The sequence below is a fragment of the Euprymna scolopes genome, chromosome 37, assembly GCF_053919585.1.
Source record: "Euprymna scolopes isolate OS-2025 chromosome 37, ASM5391958v1, whole genome shotgun sequence".
In the NCBI taxonomy this organism is placed as follows: Eukaryota; Metazoa; Mollusca; class Cephalopoda; order Sepiida; family Sepiolidae; genus Euprymna; species Euprymna scolopes.
The window spans coordinates 5,248,298-5,266,461 of NC_136518.1; the positions used below are offsets into that span (position 1 = coordinate 5,248,298).

Below are 18,164 nucleotides of genomic sequence, written 5' to 3' on the forward strand. Positions count from 1 at the left end.
TTCTGCGTCAATCAGTCAGGTGTAAATTTCTTTCAACCAAATGTTATATCCAATACTCCAGACTTGATATTAATTATGGTGAGTTTTACCAAAAGGGTTTCAATATTTAAAAAAAAATTAAAACTTACAAACATTTTTTTTATGTTTTTTTTTATTGTTTTTTTTTATGGTGTTTTTTTTAATTGTTTTTATGATGTTTTTTTTAAATTGCTTTTTTATGGTGTTTTTTTTAAATTTATTTTATGATATTTTTTTAATTGCTTTTTTTTTAATTCTTTATTCAGATCAAAGAGGTTTGTTATCAGAACCGCCTGACACTGGAAGAATGGGTCATTGACCAAATCTTACTGCGCTGCTGTGATGCAAGTATTGGTCAATACAAGTGAGTTGTTCTTGTTTTCACGCTATTCGTTCCTTTCCAGAGGATGATAAGTCCATTTTTTTTTTTTAATTTTTTTTTTTTTTTTTTACTCTTTTCCAGCAAAAGTTGTTAACGATAGTTTACATTTATTTAAGGAGTAGTGGTCGCAGGGGAGACAACTCTTACTTCTGAAACATTTTACATTAAACTAACGGGAGCGGGACAGCTTTGCCTGGCTTAGCCCGGTCGTAAATATGTTTAAATATGATATTTTAATTTTTCCAGATTTCGTATATATTAGTATAGAGTCGTGATTTCAAAAAAAAAAAAATAAAATAAAAAAAAAAAAAACAGTATTTGGGTGCCATCAGCTATAATCGAAAGCAAAACTGTAGCATTCAAAGCTGGTGACGTTACCACTGTACGAACGTGACACGCATATGAACTGATTAAAAATTGAAAATAAACTAAGATGAATGTACAAAATGTATAACGATTTTTTTCAATTTTGACCCATTAAAATCTATTTTAACCGGTTAAAGAGCCATAAAAGAATGGCCCATAAAAATCCAATCAAACTCTGCGACTTTTAGTTTTGAAAGAGATAGAGGTTGAAAATATGGAGACAGACACCCAGACATAGTGAGTTTTATAAATTAGATTGCAGCTGATATGAGATAAAAAGAAAGAAAGAAAAAAGAAAAAATATTATTTGTTATGAATTTTTTTTTTGTTTTATTTTGCTTAATATTTTTATTGATTTTTGATTAAATTCTACTTTCAACTCGAGCCTGAATACGAAACCTCGGAAGTGTAGAGTTAATCACCCCTCTACCTTTACTAAACATGGCGACTTATACACCCGAAGAAGGTCGGAGGTTACATCGACTGAAACACTATAAGGATCTTTATCCTGGACCCCCAAAAATCAACCGAGATTAGACCATTCCTGTAATGATCCGGTTCCTGTTGATTTTGCGGTGGGAGTAAAGTTCTGTGCAGTTCTAGAAGGTCCACACTTCCAGACCTTGCCTTCTCTCTTTGAGAAGGGATTAGTTTATTGCTAATCGCCTGAGCCGCCCTTGCCGGGGAATGCCGAGAGGGCTGCCCAGGCAATTGTTGCAGGTCAGAGTGCCCTTCCTCTAGGGAGCTAGCTTCTCAATCCCACTTTCCAACCCTGGTGTCTAAGTTCTTGCGGTGGGAGAGAACTAAATACAAACACTCTGCAAATAACACTTAAAATGAAAGCATCCACACTGTTGGCCTGAAAGAAGTTTAGTTTCTACGAGTTGATGAACGACCGTTTGACTAATTAAAGATTCAAAGTTGTAGCGTGAGTCCTGGTTTCTTGATGATATAGATGATGGTGTGATAACTGTTCATTGCGTTAGCCCCAAGTTATTGCTCGATTCCAACACTTTTTTTAATAAGCGAGTCATCACATATAAAGGCCCGAAGGCGACTCGAGGATACAGGCTAATGGATGCATGGTGGTCATAAGTACAACAGCGTTGTAATCATTAGTGATTGAAAAATGGTTATAATTTGATCATTTAAGGATCAACAACTTGTTTACATTGGACTTGAAGACAACTATGTTGTAGTCAGCTGGAAAGCAGGCGGGCAGTTCTAGAAAAGAAGCTTTGTTCATGAAATTTGCGTTTAGATTTAGGCACCGATAGAGAGTGGGGGAAATTGTTGATAGTGGCTGTAGCTAGATAAGTGTTTTTTGTGACGGTTTGGTAAGGGTGGGGGGGGTCCATAGATTGGAGCTCAGACGAGCACTTGTCATGAAAATAATGATAGAGCAGAGAGACTTGTGTGGTGTTAAGTTAGTGTTGCAACAGAAGGATTCTCCATCCAAACAAAAGTAAAACTCCAGTTCAAAGGAAAGAAAGAGAAAGAGAGAGACAGAAAGAAAGAAAGAAAAATAGATAGATAGATAGATAGATAGATAGATAGATACAAAGAAAGAGAGAGGGGAAGTGAGATTGGGAATGCTACAGAATGTGAAAAATTGGAGACAGAGATCAGATAGAGAGAGGCAGAAACTGAGATGAAGATGAAGACAAAGAGAGAGAGATAGAAAGAAAGAGAAAGAGGTGAATGAGACTGTGAGAAATGTAGATATATTAGAGACTGAGAGAGAGAGAGAGAGAGAGAGAGAGAGAGAGAGAGAGAGAGAGAGAGAGAGAGAGAGGGAGATGAAAATAGAGACAGAGATAAATAGAGAGTAAGAGAGAAAGAGTAAGAAAGAGACAGGAGGTTAGATACAAAGGCAACATGTATCAAAATACGTAGATAGAGAGGGGAGGGGTAAGGAGTAAGATTGGAATGGGCAGAAGATGACAAAAAATGGAAAGAGCTAGAAAGAAAATCGCACAGATTCAATGGACGCATCTTAGGAAAATCATATGATTTATTTATTTAATTTATTTGTTTATTTTATTTATTTCATTTTATATATTTTATTCATTTATATTTTATTTATTTGTTTATTCTATTATTTATTTAATTAATTAATTTTAGTTACTTGCTTATTATTTATTTTATTTATTTATCTGTTTGTTTTATTTATTTATTTGTTCATTTTATTTGTTCATTTTATTTAATTTATTTGTTTATTTTATTTAATTTATTTGTTTATTTTATTTAATTTATTTATTTGTTTTATTTTATTTATTTGTTTATTTTATTTAATTTATTTGTTCATTTTATTTAATTTATTTGTTTATTTTATTTAATTTATTTATTTGTTTTATTTTATTTATTTGTTTATTTTTATTTATCTTATTTTATTTATTTCTTTGTGTATTTTATTTATATATTTATTATATTTACATATTTATATATTTATTTTATTTGTTTTATTTATATATTTATTTTCTGTATTTTCTTATTTATTTTATTTAATTGTTTATTTTATTTTTTATTTATTTAATTAATTAATTTTATTTACTTTATTTACTTGTTTATTATTTATTTTATTTATTTGTCTGTTTGTTTTATTTATTTATTTATTTTATTTATTTTATTTTATTTATTTGTTTATTTAATTTATTTGTTTATTTAATTTATTCGTTTATTTTATTTTATATTTTTTATTCATTTATATTTTATTTATTTGTTTATTTTATTTTATATTTTATTTTTTTATCTTATTTATTTGTTTATTTTTATTTATCTTATTCTATTTATATATTTGCTTATTTTATTTATATATTTATTTTATTTATATATTTATGTATTTGTTTTATTTGTTTTATTTATATATTTATTTTCTGTATGTTCTTATCTATTTTATTTATTTGTTTATTTTATTTTTTATTTACTTCTGTATTTCATTATATTTATTTATTAAATTTATTTATTTTATTTTATTTATTCATCTACGTATTTGTTTTTTAATTTATTTGTCATTTTCATTGCATTCCTCCCATTTTATTTTTTTTTTTCAGCTGGCATAAATTTGTGTCTTTTCTGGAACGTGTGCAGCCGATTCACACAGGCCTGAGGATCCCTTCAAGCAAAAAGCCGCGTGACTATGCCCGCAACTATCCCTCACCACTCGCCAACTGGCCAAAGGCAACAGAAAGATCTCACGGGGAATTGTCGTCACAACCGCTATGGCAAACGGATCGGGTGAGACAGGAGTGATTAAAATCTCAACGCTCGTTGCCAAAACTCAAATCTGTTGTTCCTTTCTTGTTTCATTATTACATGCTTATCAAAAAGCTGCTCTCCTTGTGTAGAGCTACAAAAAAGACGTCCGAATTCAACCAGCTTGCAAGCCAAAGAGGAACATGTTGCTATCTTCTTTATTATGTGTTACTTTGGACTTCTTGCCCATAACGTCATATCCTAAACACATAACTTTAATTCTAATCTTTCCTCACATTAAAAACCGACTGTGTGATTAACTTTGCCCTTGTGGGGAGGCAAGTATATAAAGCCCCTTATACTACAAGGGCTCCTTGATAATAGATTATAAAATAATATCTATCTACTCTATAATTATATAGAAGAAAGCTTGTCTGAGTGTGTGAGAGAGAGAGAGAGAGAGTTTGTTCCTTATGGACTCGCAAACGGCTCAGCCTATTTTTTTTTAATTTTACACAAAGGTACATTATGTGTCTGGGAGTGTTCTTACGTAGGTTTTTTATCAGAATGCATAAGGGCTGTGTGTTACTTTTGTAGTAAGCAGCATAATGACAAGAGTAAATTCAGTCTTTATATGTTTAATGCGTGTTCTGCCGAATTCTGACAAGGAGCCACCATTTTATAGGGGACACAAATAGGAAGGTTTTTTTTTGCTTTTCGTGTTTGAGTAATCCGTCCAGATGCAGTTAAGAAGAATTGTCAACATGAGGAAGAAAAGCTTCGCATATTATTTGTTGCATGTTCTGCCAGATTCTGACAAGGGGTCGCCACTTTGTAGGGACCTTTTGAACGGTGGGTGTCATCACTTTGGAGGGGACTTGGGCGACATTCACCGATATCTGGTATCACAGTCGTTATGTGAGCATAGGTAAATGTTTCCCAACCCCTAACAAAAAATAAAAATAAAAAGGTTGTCAGAAACAGCATTAAGGCAAAGACGATTTTAAAAATTCAATAAATGACTTTTATTTAACAAGTGAAAAAAATCATGAATCATGTCATTTTGACGTTTCTGAATTTTTGAGGTGAGGATTAGTTATATGTATTATTATTATTCATCGGACTACTGTTCCCATCTTGAGTGAGATTTTCACAACGTTTCAGTCGATATAACCTCCGACCTTCTTCAGGTGTATCTTGTTGAACTCGGGAATTTGGACAGAATTTTGAGAAACCTTTAATTACTGCACGGGGGTAGCCACTCAGAATCTCACCACAGTTTGTATACCATATATGAAGGGCTTGTCTGAAAAACTTCAACGAATATGTAATCCATATGACATCAGGACAGTATTCAGGAGTGATTCAACTTTCTGAAAACATCTTGTGAGAGTCAAGCCCCCTACAGAAAAAGTCATAACTAAGAACTGTGTATACGAAATGCCATGTAAATGTGGAAAACAATACAGAGGTGAAACGTGTCGTCCGTTGAAAGTACGGTTAGAAGAACTTTGAAAAGCCGTAGTATGTGGAGATACTGAAAAGTCAGGTATAGCTGGCCATATCTGGAAAGAAAAGGGAAACCATCTACTATTATGGGACAAAATAAATTATAGACAGAGAGGAATGGTGGAGATTAAGACAACTGAAAGAAGCAGCACATATGCTGGGGAATAACCAACTGCTAAGTAGACCTAGTATAGACTTCGATACGATATGGGAACCAGTAATTATAAACAATAGATAATATATACAAGTAATAAGTAAAAACATTAATATATACAAGTTATAAGTATAGAGATAGATATACATTAATATATAGTAATAATTAGTAATAAATGGTGATATTTACAACTAGAAATAAAATGCACGTTTAAGGCTCCTAAAATTTCGTACTAGAATTGTCTGTAAGGACCCGTGGCACAGTGGTCAGAGTACTGGGAAAAACAAATTGTAAAAAGTGATATTCTCCTGAAGGTTGAAGGTTCAATCCTCAGTGTGAGCGACCGAAATATACAATTGCGAATTACTTAGGACCTCTATCCAGTCATGGCTGACGGAACAAGAGCATGCTACCCACATGAAGTAAAATAAAGGGTTCCGCTCGAAATTCCATCCGAATTTCCAAGTTCGACAAAAACATTCCCGAGTTCGACAAGATACACCTGAAGAAGGTCGGAGGTTACATCAACCGAAACGTTGTGAAAATCACACTCAAGATGAGAACAGTAGTCGGATGAATAATAATAATACTCATGTTATTTTGTTGACATGTTTTTTGCTTTTTTTGCGTGTGCCAATGCAGCACACGAGCACGTAAATAATAAATGTTCTTACAAAAAGTGTCCTGGCATAGAAACAACGTAATATAATTGAAAATTCCTTAAAATATCTAAATATTCATTTACTTGTCCGTACGTCTAGTGTCATAAAAAAAACAACATCGCAATGAGAAACGAATTACCTCCCTTTATAATCGCTCTTTATCAGTTAAAAATCATTAAAACCCACTTCCTCTCCAAAAATTAAAAAAAAAAACATGGCTGTCTTTTTACGGTTTCAAATTGACTATTTTATGTTATAATTAAAAAAAAAAAAACTCATGTTGGGGGTAGACTAAGTTTTTTTTTTATTATAGTTTCTTTTTAAAATTAAAATAATTAAAAAGCCAATTGACATCTGTTCCTTTATAATTTATATGAAAAATTTATTCAGAAAAAAACAAAAATTAAAACAATATATTGCGTGTTTAATTTTTATTGAAAAATATCTAAATTTTTTAAATTAATTCTTTTTAGTTTAAAAAAGTAAAAAAAAAAAAATTTGCTAAAATATTATTTTGAATTTGTTGTTATTGGTTTTATTTTATTTTATATTCATTTTATTTATAATGTTTTAAAAATTTTCAACCACCGTGGAATTTCCACAGGTTGTACTAGTTATTATTATTCTTTTTATGTACTAATGTCGTGTTTCCCATGAACTGCCTTGATATAGCCTTCAAACACAATTTCTTGCATATCATTCTTTTTTTATTTTGGCATTGATTTCTCCTGATTTGTTTAGGTACTTACAAGAGGGGGTACATGAAGGTTGCCAACATCAATAGGAGAAAGAAGTGATGCTTTAGAACTGACCAGATTCAAACTAAGACAACTCAGATCATTAATATCCATTTCATCATCACCATCGAAATTGTTATAGCGGGTTTTCAACGTCAGTGCGTTGCTAGGGGGAAAAACTGTTGAAATATTAAATGGTTTTCTAAAAGTCCATGTGACAGCAATCAAGAAGTCACCCGACTGAATGATCCGCAGGCTTTCTGAAAGCTACACCCAACGGAAACGGTGTACAATGAACGTCTACATGTTCGGAAAGTAGTACAAGTAAGAATCTCGTTTGGAATTTTCACATGCATTGGCAGAACAAGATTTCACTGCGCTCTATTTCCGAAATGAGGATAAATCGGACGATTCAGTCCCTCACTATCTACCAGGCTCCAGCTTTTGTCCCATCACCACAATGTTGCATCCCTGTTCTTGTTTTACAAGTACTTAAATTGAACGTGCTCTAATGAATTTGTTGCACTTGTGACCCCCCCCCATCTAAAAACCACTAACCAACTTGACAAATAGCAAAATCACACCCCTTCACTGAAGAAGTCCACCAGATGTCAGGAGGCTTTCTACTCTAATACTAATACTAGACTGTTTGCCTTTTAGAATATTTTCCCTGCTCCTTGTTTCCTTGACTGTACCAACATGCAGAAATTCCAACACAATATGAACAAATATTTCCATGCACAACTCCCCACCCAGGATGCCCCATGAATCTGTCCATTCATTCTCAGTGGCCTAGTTTGAATAGAAGTAAAACAACGAAAACTCTTGTGTACGTTCTCTTATATTGGCTGAGTGCAACAGAGCGCATATGAAAATAGCAGCAGCAGCCGAAGGATGGAAGGCAAGCGATTGTAATAGCAGCAGGAGCAGCGTTTGAACACATATGCAAATTGGCAAGTGTGCTCGGGCTTACGTTTGAAGTTTATTCCGTTTTTGTTTTTTATTTTTTCGTTAAAAATCTTTGTAAAATAAACAATAAAAATCTTTGTAAAATAAAACCAAGACATGACTAATCTAAAAAATAAACAAGTTTATTTTTTAGATTAGTCATGTCTTGGTTTTATTTATTTATTTATTTTTTTTAATATTCTTTCTTCAGCCAGAAAGTAAATAACTATTTGTGTGTTGTGAGATATTTCAAATTTAGCTATAAAGTTTTGTTTAAAAAATTTAGAATATAGTTTGTGTTAAAAAAAAAAAAAAAAGCTAAAGAAAAAAATTGCTTCGGTTTATTTAAGATTTAGCTTGAACCAGTTTAATTAAAAAAAAATAATAATAAAAATAACTAGCAGTAGTCGATAATATAAATTAAAAAAAATGTTTGAGAAAACTTCAAAAAATGATTTCCTTTGTTTTTTTTGTTTTGTTTTTTTTTGTCAATGGGCGCTGTTTGTCCAACCTGCAAAAGGTGTTTATTCCGAAAGCCGTTCTTAACATAGGGAGATTAGGGATGTTTGTTCTTGATAGCTTCTTATGTGACCTTACAAATGTGTTACCCTCTAGATACTATCACGAGAAAATAAGACAAAGAATAACTAGACTCTCTTATTGCCGTTGAAACAACAGACATTTATTTCCAGGTACTTTCCCGAAGAACAACTCGTCTCTTGTTCAACCCTGTCGCTATCTGTCCTCTTGTAACATAGCGCATATGAAAATATCAGCAGTAGCAGCCGAAGGATGGATGGCAAGTGATTGTATTAGCAACGGGAGCCGCGTTTGAACACGTATGCAAATTAGGAAGTGTGCGCAAGCTGGGGAAAAAAAGAAAAAAAAGGACACCACGTGGTCAGAAAAATAATTTTTTTTTTTAAATAATTTACTTTATATAGATTATTGTCAAATCAACTAGTCTATGTATGAACCTAATTTGTATAGATACTAATAGGTCACTTGGCATTGCCCAGTCATAAAATATGCTTAAATATGTTTTAATTTATGCAGATTTCATATTTATTATTATAGAGCTAATTTTCTATTGATTATTATATTGTACCCAATAAGTAAAGATTTCAAAAGTTAAAATAAAAAATGACTTTGGTTCCATCAGCTGGAATCGAAACTAAAATAGTCAGTGCTCCAACCTTAGTCATGATTTCGCACTACAGCCTTCGTCGATACCGTCTTTCCTGACATCAGCTTCCAGTCTGCCACCCTCCACCTTTCTCTGCAATGATTTCTTTGTAATCTTAATTTTCTGTTACATGCTTACAGGAGACGCTGACAGAAAAAGACGAACAGATCTATGAGCCAAAATCCGGTAAAACGACAAGAGATAGTCCGCACCAAAAGAAGAATTCCATGCAGATGATTTCAAACCACAGTTCAAATCCGGAGATGAGTCAGCCAGCATCAAGGCAAAGGACAGACAGTCAACATACTATAAACATGGTGAGTTCTTTCTTTCTCTCCATTTTTCTTTTGCCATAATCTATATATTTATAAAAGTGAGAATGTGTGTATGCCTAAGGATACTTATATACTCACCAAATTTTTGATCTATAGACTTGAAATTTGGTATATAGGGTATTCGGACATGGGGAACACTTAATGTTATCGGTTTTCATTCGAAAAAAAAAGGGCTGCTAAAGGGTCATCAGATTTTTATCTGTTTGTCAACTCTTTCACAAATGCGCGTGCATGAGTGGTTCACATGACAAAATTCCTTATGTTAAGAATAAGTAGGTTTGAAAACACTTTTTAAAGATCGTGTCACGCTGGTCTAATGGTTATCGTAATTGACTCATTGTCTTTAGATTTTGGTTTCGATCTCAGCTCGAGAGTTTTTTTTTGTTTTTTTTTACTTACAAGAAGTGACCTGTTTAGAAAAAAAAAAAAAAAAAAAAAAAAAAACATAATACTCGCATGCACATGTCTCGGTTTCTGTATGAATTAAAATATAATATTTATGCGTATTTTACGACTGGGTAACGCCGGCTAGTATTTTATAAAGGAATTTCCGTTATAAAATATATAGTGAACCGTTTATACCTGCCGAATTTGCTTTGTCTAGATCAAACGTACAGACGCAGAACAAGCTGACATGATTAATTGATACGCATGCATTTCCTGTGATTTCTGGCATAGCCTTTCGTTTGCTTCTCTTCTCTCTATCTCTCTCTCTCTCTCTCTCTCTCGCTTGGCATCAAGCAGTGCACAGGTATAAATCTGCACGCTCCATAAGCAAAGCATGCACTCGGAGAGCAACAGAGTTGTGAGGTAAGGCGATTGATCCTTCATGAACTTTAATACCAACCAAAACAAAACTCTGTTCCGTCTGCCTGCTTCCCACCGGACTACAATTTGGATTAATTTATTTTTATTTCGGACTATTAGTCTCGTCTTTATTAGTTGTTGTTTTTTTGATCTTTTTGAAAAAAAAAAAAAAATGAATTCCAATTAAGGAATAATATATATATATATACAACTTGGATGTCTTCAAGTCCAACGTTAACAAATTCCTAATGTTGTGAAGGAACATAACTGGCTATACACCGGTTACAAACTGTATATATATATTGGACTGTTTGGCAGACAGCGGCAGACAGCGGCAGACAAGCAGTCGCAGTAAGACGGATAGTCTTACATGTTGATTATCAGACTTTCTTCCCCATACTTGTTACTATGTACTTCTATTTACCTTAGGCGAGCAGCCTTACGTTTCTGTATTATAAATAAACCCCATTACACATACCACTCGGTGTAACTCACGTTTGTCTTTATTTCCTAAGTATTTAGGAATATAACAATGGCGACGAAAGGATGTTCTTTCTCTTAACAGAGATAAATTACCGTACCAAGGACTGTGTACAATGCAAGGATTTTTTGTTTTACGAAAAAAACAAACTACACAAGGATTTTTGACCATGTGCGTCAATGAATTTAAAAATTTTTCCTACCTAAAGTAGCGAAAAGTACGGATTTTTCTTCGTAAAGAACTCACAAGAAATTATAGAAACATGTTCAAGGTAAAGTGGAATTTATATTTATTTTGACAAGTAAAAAAAAAAAAAAAAAAAATGGTCGCAAGTTGAATTCGAAACTACACTAAAGGATTACGAGTTTCGAAAGAAAAAATATAAATACAACGACTATTGTACCATTTTATGCCACGTGGGAACGGCAGCCATATATTTTTTTTTTTGGAAAATTAATTGTTTGTTATTGCCTTTATATAAATAATTGGAACTATTTGTCGTGGGAAGTAAGAAATATTTTGTGTATGAACTTACGTTGTTGAAAAAAAAAAAAAAAAAAAAAAAAAGAATTATTTTACAAAGCCTGTTGAATTACTATGGATGAACTTTGTTGAAACGTGTTGTGTCTGCATATTGCTACTAATTTACGATATACGTAAATTTACGATTTTTCTTTGGAATTATTGTGTAGAATTCGAAAAGACATTTTTGTACTAGAAGCTAACATGGAACAATTAGCAGAGTTAACTAAGGCTCTAGCCCTTAGCATCCAGGAACAGACAAAAATGACTCAACAATTTTTAGCGCAACAACAACAACAACAACAAATTCAACAACAACAGCTACAGCAACAGCTGCAACAACAACAAGAAAGAACACAAAAAACTTTAGAGGCACAACAAGAACAAACAAACATACTACAACGACAAATGTCGACACAGCAAAAGAATTTAGAAAAGCTAATTCTAACGTCGACCGGGAAGAAGACTAATTTTTCTGCCGAGGGTATTTCAAATTCACTAACGGAATTTCGTTACTCCCCGGATACTGGTGTTACTTTCCCTGCATACTACAGAAGATACGAAACAATTTTTACGAAAAGATGTTTAGACTGGACCGATGAGGAAAAAGTTACCCTGCTACTACAAAAACTGGGTACTGATGAAAACACCAAGTATGCAAATCTAATTCTACCAAAAAAACCGGAGGAGGTTTCGTTCGAGGAAACAATTAGTACCTTGTCGAAAATATTTGATAAAAGGGATAGCCTATTTCACTCTAGATACAAATGTTTGAACATTCAGAAGGCAGAAGCTGAAGACTATCTAGAATATGCTTGCACTGTGAACTGTTTATGCGAATCATTTAAATTGAATGAAATTTCCGCAGACCAATTTAAATGTTTAATCTTTGTACAAGGTCTCACAGCACCAAGGGACAAAGATATACGTTCACGGATCCTAACAATTATGGAGGCGGATCCTAACATAACATTGCAAAAAGTCACTGAAGAATGTCAACGTCTGATTAACATAAAGAAAGACAACACTCGCATTGAAGAGAAAAATATTTTTAAGGTGCAGCAAGTAAAAAGGCAAGGGACCACAAGAAAGTCCAGGTTCCAAGAACACAGGATCCTTAAAGGATACAAAGACCCAAAGCTAAAGTGTAAATGTTGTGGTAGTTTAAGACACAACAATAAGACCTGCTGGTTTAGGAACAAAATATGTTATGAATGTGGTCTCAGAGGTCACAAGGGAACATATTGTGCCCAGAAGAAAAGACAAGGGACCGATAATGTAAATACGCTTCACATGAATAAAGAAAAAAGCTGCGAAAGACGGAAATATGTTGATGTTCGGATAAATGGACATCTGGTTACATTGCTTCTGGATAGCGGTGCAGATATTAGTATTATAAATGAAGATATATGGAAAAGGATAGGTCGACCTGAATTAACGAAAACCAGAAAGACGGCGAGAAGTGTGTGCGGCAAAAGATTAGAGTTCAAGGGAGAATTAAAATGCAAAGTGACATTCGCTAACCAGACTCATAAATCCAAAGTGTACGTCGTACCAGGAAAGAATACATGCCTGTTTGGGGTAGATTGGATTGTCCTGTTTAATTTATGGGAGAAACCCATAAATTCGTTTTGTAACGTTTTAACTGCAGAAAAAGCAAACCAAAGGGAAGACTTCCTGAAGGATTTGAAAACTGAATTTCCCAATGTTTTTGCCGAAGGACTAGGACTCTGTATTAAGACAGAGGCAAAATTTGAATTAAAGAAAAATGCCACTCCAGTATTCAAACCTAAAAGGAATGTGCCTTTTTCAGCGATGGACGCAATCGAAAAAGAGTTGGATAGACTTCAACAACTGGAAGTCATTGAAAAAGTTAACCACACAGATTGGGCAAGTCCAACCGTGTATGTAAAGAAAAAAAATAACAGAATAAGGGTCTGTGGAGATTTTTCAACGGGTTTAAATGACTGTCTATTGGACCATAATTATCCCCTTCCGTCCGCAGAAGATCTGTTCTCTAAGCTTAACGGAGGAAAAATTTTTTCTAAGATAGACCTCTCAGATGCTTACTTGCAAATTAAGATCAGCGATGAATGCTCCAAATACTTAGGCATAAATACTCATAAGGGCATTTTTAAGCTAAAGAGGCTTCCTTTTGGATTAAAGGTTGCTCCTGCTATTTTCCAGCAAATTATGGACACGATGCTGGCAGGGTTGGAATTTTCAATGGCCTACCTTGACGATATCCTAATTAAAAGTGAAAATTTGCAAGATCATAAGAAGCATGTAAAAGAAGTATTCAAAAGAATACAGGAATTTGGTTTTAAATTGAGCCCAGAAAAATGCGATTTTTTTATGAAAAAAATTAAATATCTAGGTCAAATAATCGACAAAGAGGGTCGAAGACCGGATCCACAAAGGACTGAAGCAATTGAAAAGATGCCTGCTCCAGATTCAGTGACAAAATTAAAATCGTTTTTGGGATTAGTTCAATACTATGCAATTTACATCCCTAACATACATAATTTAAGAGCTCCTCTTAACGAGTTACTGAAAAAGGGTGTTAAATGGAACTGGAATAAGGAATGTGAATCTGCTTTCCAAAATATCAAAAGATGTCTACTGTCAGACTTAGCATTGGCACATTTCAATCCAGAAAAGGAACTAATACTAGCAACGGACGCCAGTGATTACGGTGTTGGCGCTGTATTACTTCACAAGTATGAGGATGGTAGGACAAAAGCTATCGCCCATGCTTCAAGAACGTTGGTTGCAGCGGAGAAAAATTACAGCCAAATTGAAAAAGAGGCGCTGTCGATAATATTTGGAATTACAAAGTACAATCGATTTCTCCATGGACGATCTTTTATTTTGCAAACCGACCATAAACCCCTATTTACCATATTTGGATCAAAGAAAGGCATTCCCACACATACTGCGAATCGATTACAGCGATGGGCTGTAACCCTCTTAAACTATCAGTTTAAGATGGAACATGTATCCTCAAAAAAGTTAGGACACGCAGATGCATTATCACGGTTGATCCCTAAAAGAAGCGAAAGTTTCGAAGAAACGGTAATTGCTGCGCTTAAAGACGAAAGTGAATGTACAAGTTCAATGTGTAATATGATACGTGAACTTCCGGTAACTTTCGAAAAAATAAAAAAAGAGGCAGTAAATGACATTTTCATTAAGAAAATGAAAAATCAATTGGGATGGATAAAAAAAAATAAAAAGGTAGATCAAACAACGCCTTTTTCCATCTGTGAAGATGTGCTCATGTATGGTGAGAGGATCGTAATTCCACTAACGTTACAGAGGAAAATTCTGAAGGAATTTCATACAGGTCATCCGGGCATTTCGAGAATGAAATCCCTTATGAGAGGATATGTGTACTGGCCTGGTATGGACAAGGAAGTTGAAAAATGTGTCAAGACATGCAGAGGATGTCAATTAGCAGCTCGAGATCCTCCAGTAAAAACGACGCCATGGCCAAAGACGGACCTACCCTGGTCACGTCTGCATATTGATTATGCGGGACCTATAAATGGTTATTTTTACTTGATTATTGTAGATTCTTTTTCAAAATGGCCAGAAATATTTAAGTTTAGACATCCAACAGCAAAAAACACTGTGAGTGCGCTTAATGAAATTTTTAGCCGTTTTGGAGTGCCAAAAACCTTAGTGAGCGATAATGGAACAGCATTTACTGCTCATGAATTCAAAGAATTCTGTGACTCACTAAATATTCTACATATGACAACACCTGTGTACCATCCACGATCGAATGGGTTGGCCGAAAAATTTGTAGATACGTTTAAAAGGGCACTTAAGAAAAATCTTACTACGGACACAGACGAACAATGTATTCAAACATTTTTAGCAATTTACAGGGTGACACCAAATCCTAATAATAATGTCAATTCTTCCCCGGCTGAGCTAATGTTTGCAAGAAAGATAAGATCTGTCTTCGATAGGCTGCTACCAGAGAAAAAGAAAGTTTTCAAAAAAGAAAACCTTAATACCAAGTGCTTCTCCCCAGGTGAAAATGTATATTTCAAAAATTTTCAAAATGGACGAAATCAGTGGGTTGAAGGTATTATCAAAAAAAGGATTGGGAGCATGGTCTATACCATCCAAGGATTAAGTTTTGTCTGCAAAAGACACAGAAATCAAATACGTCCCAGACTGTCTCCAAATGTGGAAGAGACACCAATGGAAACATTGTGCGATATTTTTGATATACCAAAACCAGCGTGTGTACCGCAAACAATGAATATTTCGCCTGAACCGACCATACGGGCTGGACAGAAACCTTTACCCCGGGTAACGCTGACCAGAAGGAAAAGCGCAAGAAAGAGAAAAGTTACCAGGAGATTAAGCCCTGACCCTAAAAGGAAGAGGTATTTAAGCTAAAATCAGGAAGATTTCAGCTTCAGGGGGAGGTGTTGTGAAGGAACATAACTGGCTATACACCGGTTACAAACTGTATATATATATTGGACTGTTTGGCAGACAGCGGCAGACAGCGGCAGACAAGCAGTCGCAGTAAGACGGATAGTCTTACGTGTTGATTATCAGACTTTCTTCCCCATACTTGTTACTATGTACTTCTATTTACCTTAGGCGAGCAGCCTTACGTTTCTGTATTATAAATAAACTCCATTACACATACCACTCGGTGTAACTCACGTTTGTCTTTATTTCCTAAGTATTTAGGAATATAACACCTAATGAACCGCCCCCTTAAGTAAACACTTCATCAAATCTCCACACTAACGTAATGTACTTGCAATAACCCTTATCCCTGAGTGGCTTCTGGGCCTTGATAAGTGGTGATCACTGTGTAAAAAAAAAAACAAAAAAAAAACATAATGTCTTACCAAGAACAATCAATTATTCATAAAATTCAACAATACAATTGAACTTTTATAAACATTCATTACACACACATTTTTACACAATGAAACTTGCAGTTGATCTTTACCTGTTCGTGTACACCTACAAATGTTTTCATGTTATCTTGCTTGCATGAATAAATGTTGCTTGAATATTATTTTGTAACTCCGTATTTGGTTATACAGGGTGACCCCAAAAAACGGGCCCCAACTCTAATTAGGCCCCATTTCTTAGTGTTTTGTTCGAATGAAATGAAACTTTGGTCATAACTAGTTTATTATATTCAAAACATCACATCAAAACACTAGGGTCTTTGGCCTTTTTTTTCTCCGTTGACTGTAAAATGCTCAGAAGAACAATTGAATATCCTCTGGTTTTTTTGTTTTTGGTCACCCTGTAATTAATTACGGTCAGAGTTACTGAACACATTCTTATTTCTTTACCGATCGGTATACCTTGATCCCAACAAATACTAGCCGTCGTTGCCCAGTCGTAAAACATGCATAAATATTATATTTTAATTCATACAATGCACTTAGAATAAAAACAGCAACAATTTAAACAATTGAACTGCAGACTAACCACATCATGACGTGTATTTAACTTTCTCAGTGGTTACATAACGATGGAGAAAATAAACTGAGGGTGAAGTGAACGTGGTCAGTTTCCAGTGATAAGCTGAGATTTTTTTTTTTCTACTCACGTTGTAACCCTATACGTCAGTCATTGGCGTGTGACCGACCCACGTGTTACAGGAAATGTCCTGGAAACTGGCCCATGCTGTGACGATGGGCCAGTCAATAGAGTCTGAGTATGAAGGTTTGTCAGTTAGACGTCTTTTTGTCTAGTTGAAGAGAAAAAGCATACCTGAGATGTTGGGGCTGGCTGGCGTCTTCATTCTCTCAGGATGACGTCTTCATTCTGGTGGTATTCTGACTGTGATCGTCTTCAGGTTAGGGTTAGGGTTTCTTTGACTTAAGGCAGACATTCAATACTGGCACAAACAACGCACAACACATTTGTAATATATGAGAAATAATCTTATCTGTTTATTTTACAAAAATTATTACACTATATTACAAAATAATTTACAAATCTTACAATTAAATAAAAAAAAATAACTAACCTTAACTAGTGCTGAGGGAGGGGGGAGGCTCTTCCTCTCATTTACAGAGGGTCAGAAAATATGTGCTCACCCCATAGCTGTCTGGACAAAAGAGATCGAGGGGATCAAAATTGCATTGTGGTTCCCTTTTTCTGTATTACTCCGCGCGAGACCCAATCACCCCCCCAGCAATACATAGTGCCACAACGTTCACCACTAACAATACATATCGCCACATGGGCTACTATTTTGGACCATGCCAAGGAAAGATTAAAAAAGATGTTTGTTTACGTTACATTTAAATTTCTGCATATCAGTACAGTCAGGGAAGTAGGTAGCAGGAAGGGAATTCCAAAGCTTAGCTGTTCAAGGAAAGAAACTATTAGAGTAAAAGGTTTTATGGCATTCAGGGACCGCAACAGTGTTGCTAAGTGGGTTTGTCGGAGATATGCACGTTGAAGGGGCACAAGTGCAACGAGTTCATCAGAACACATTCCATTAAAATACTTTTAAAACAAGCACAGAGATACAGCATTGTGGCGATGGGACAGGGGTTGGAGCTTAGTTGACAAAGTGGGACCTATTAGACTGAAAACTCTTTTTTCGATCCTATCAAAGAGGGAAAGGCTAGCGGTAGATGCACTAGCACAGATGTGGCAACAATACTCCATGCATCGGCGAAAGGTGGCCTTGTAGAGGTGCAGCATACTCTCAGATGTGAGTAGTCTTCTAGCTCGATAGAGGGAGCCCACCTTCTTTGCAGCAGCCTTCGCAATGTCCTCAATGTATTGAACTCCACAGACCTACAGTGCCATGACAATTATTTATTACCTTTCTGAGTAGCGAGGTAATGATGGA

General features: G+C 34.7%; 1 protein-coding gene across 4 annotated transcripts in view; it reads left to right on the top strand.

Annotated features, from left to right (window-relative positions):
- The window catches only part of LOC145261047 (uncharacterized protein C1orf87-like), a 164,131-nt gene that overhangs the window by 124,721 nt on the left and 21,246 nt on the right, over positions 1-18,164 (top strand). For all 4 annotated transcript variants that reach the window (XM_080119208.1, XM_080119207.1, XM_080119209.1 and 1 more), the window contains exons 8-10: positions 285-382; positions 3,820-4,003; positions 9,298-9,474. In XM_080119208.1, the coding sequence (XP_079975334.1) occupies positions 285-382; positions 3,820-4,003; positions 9,298-9,474 (459 nt within the window). The remainder of the gene's footprint in view (positions 1-284; positions 383-3,819; positions 4,004-9,297; positions 9,475-18,164) is intronic.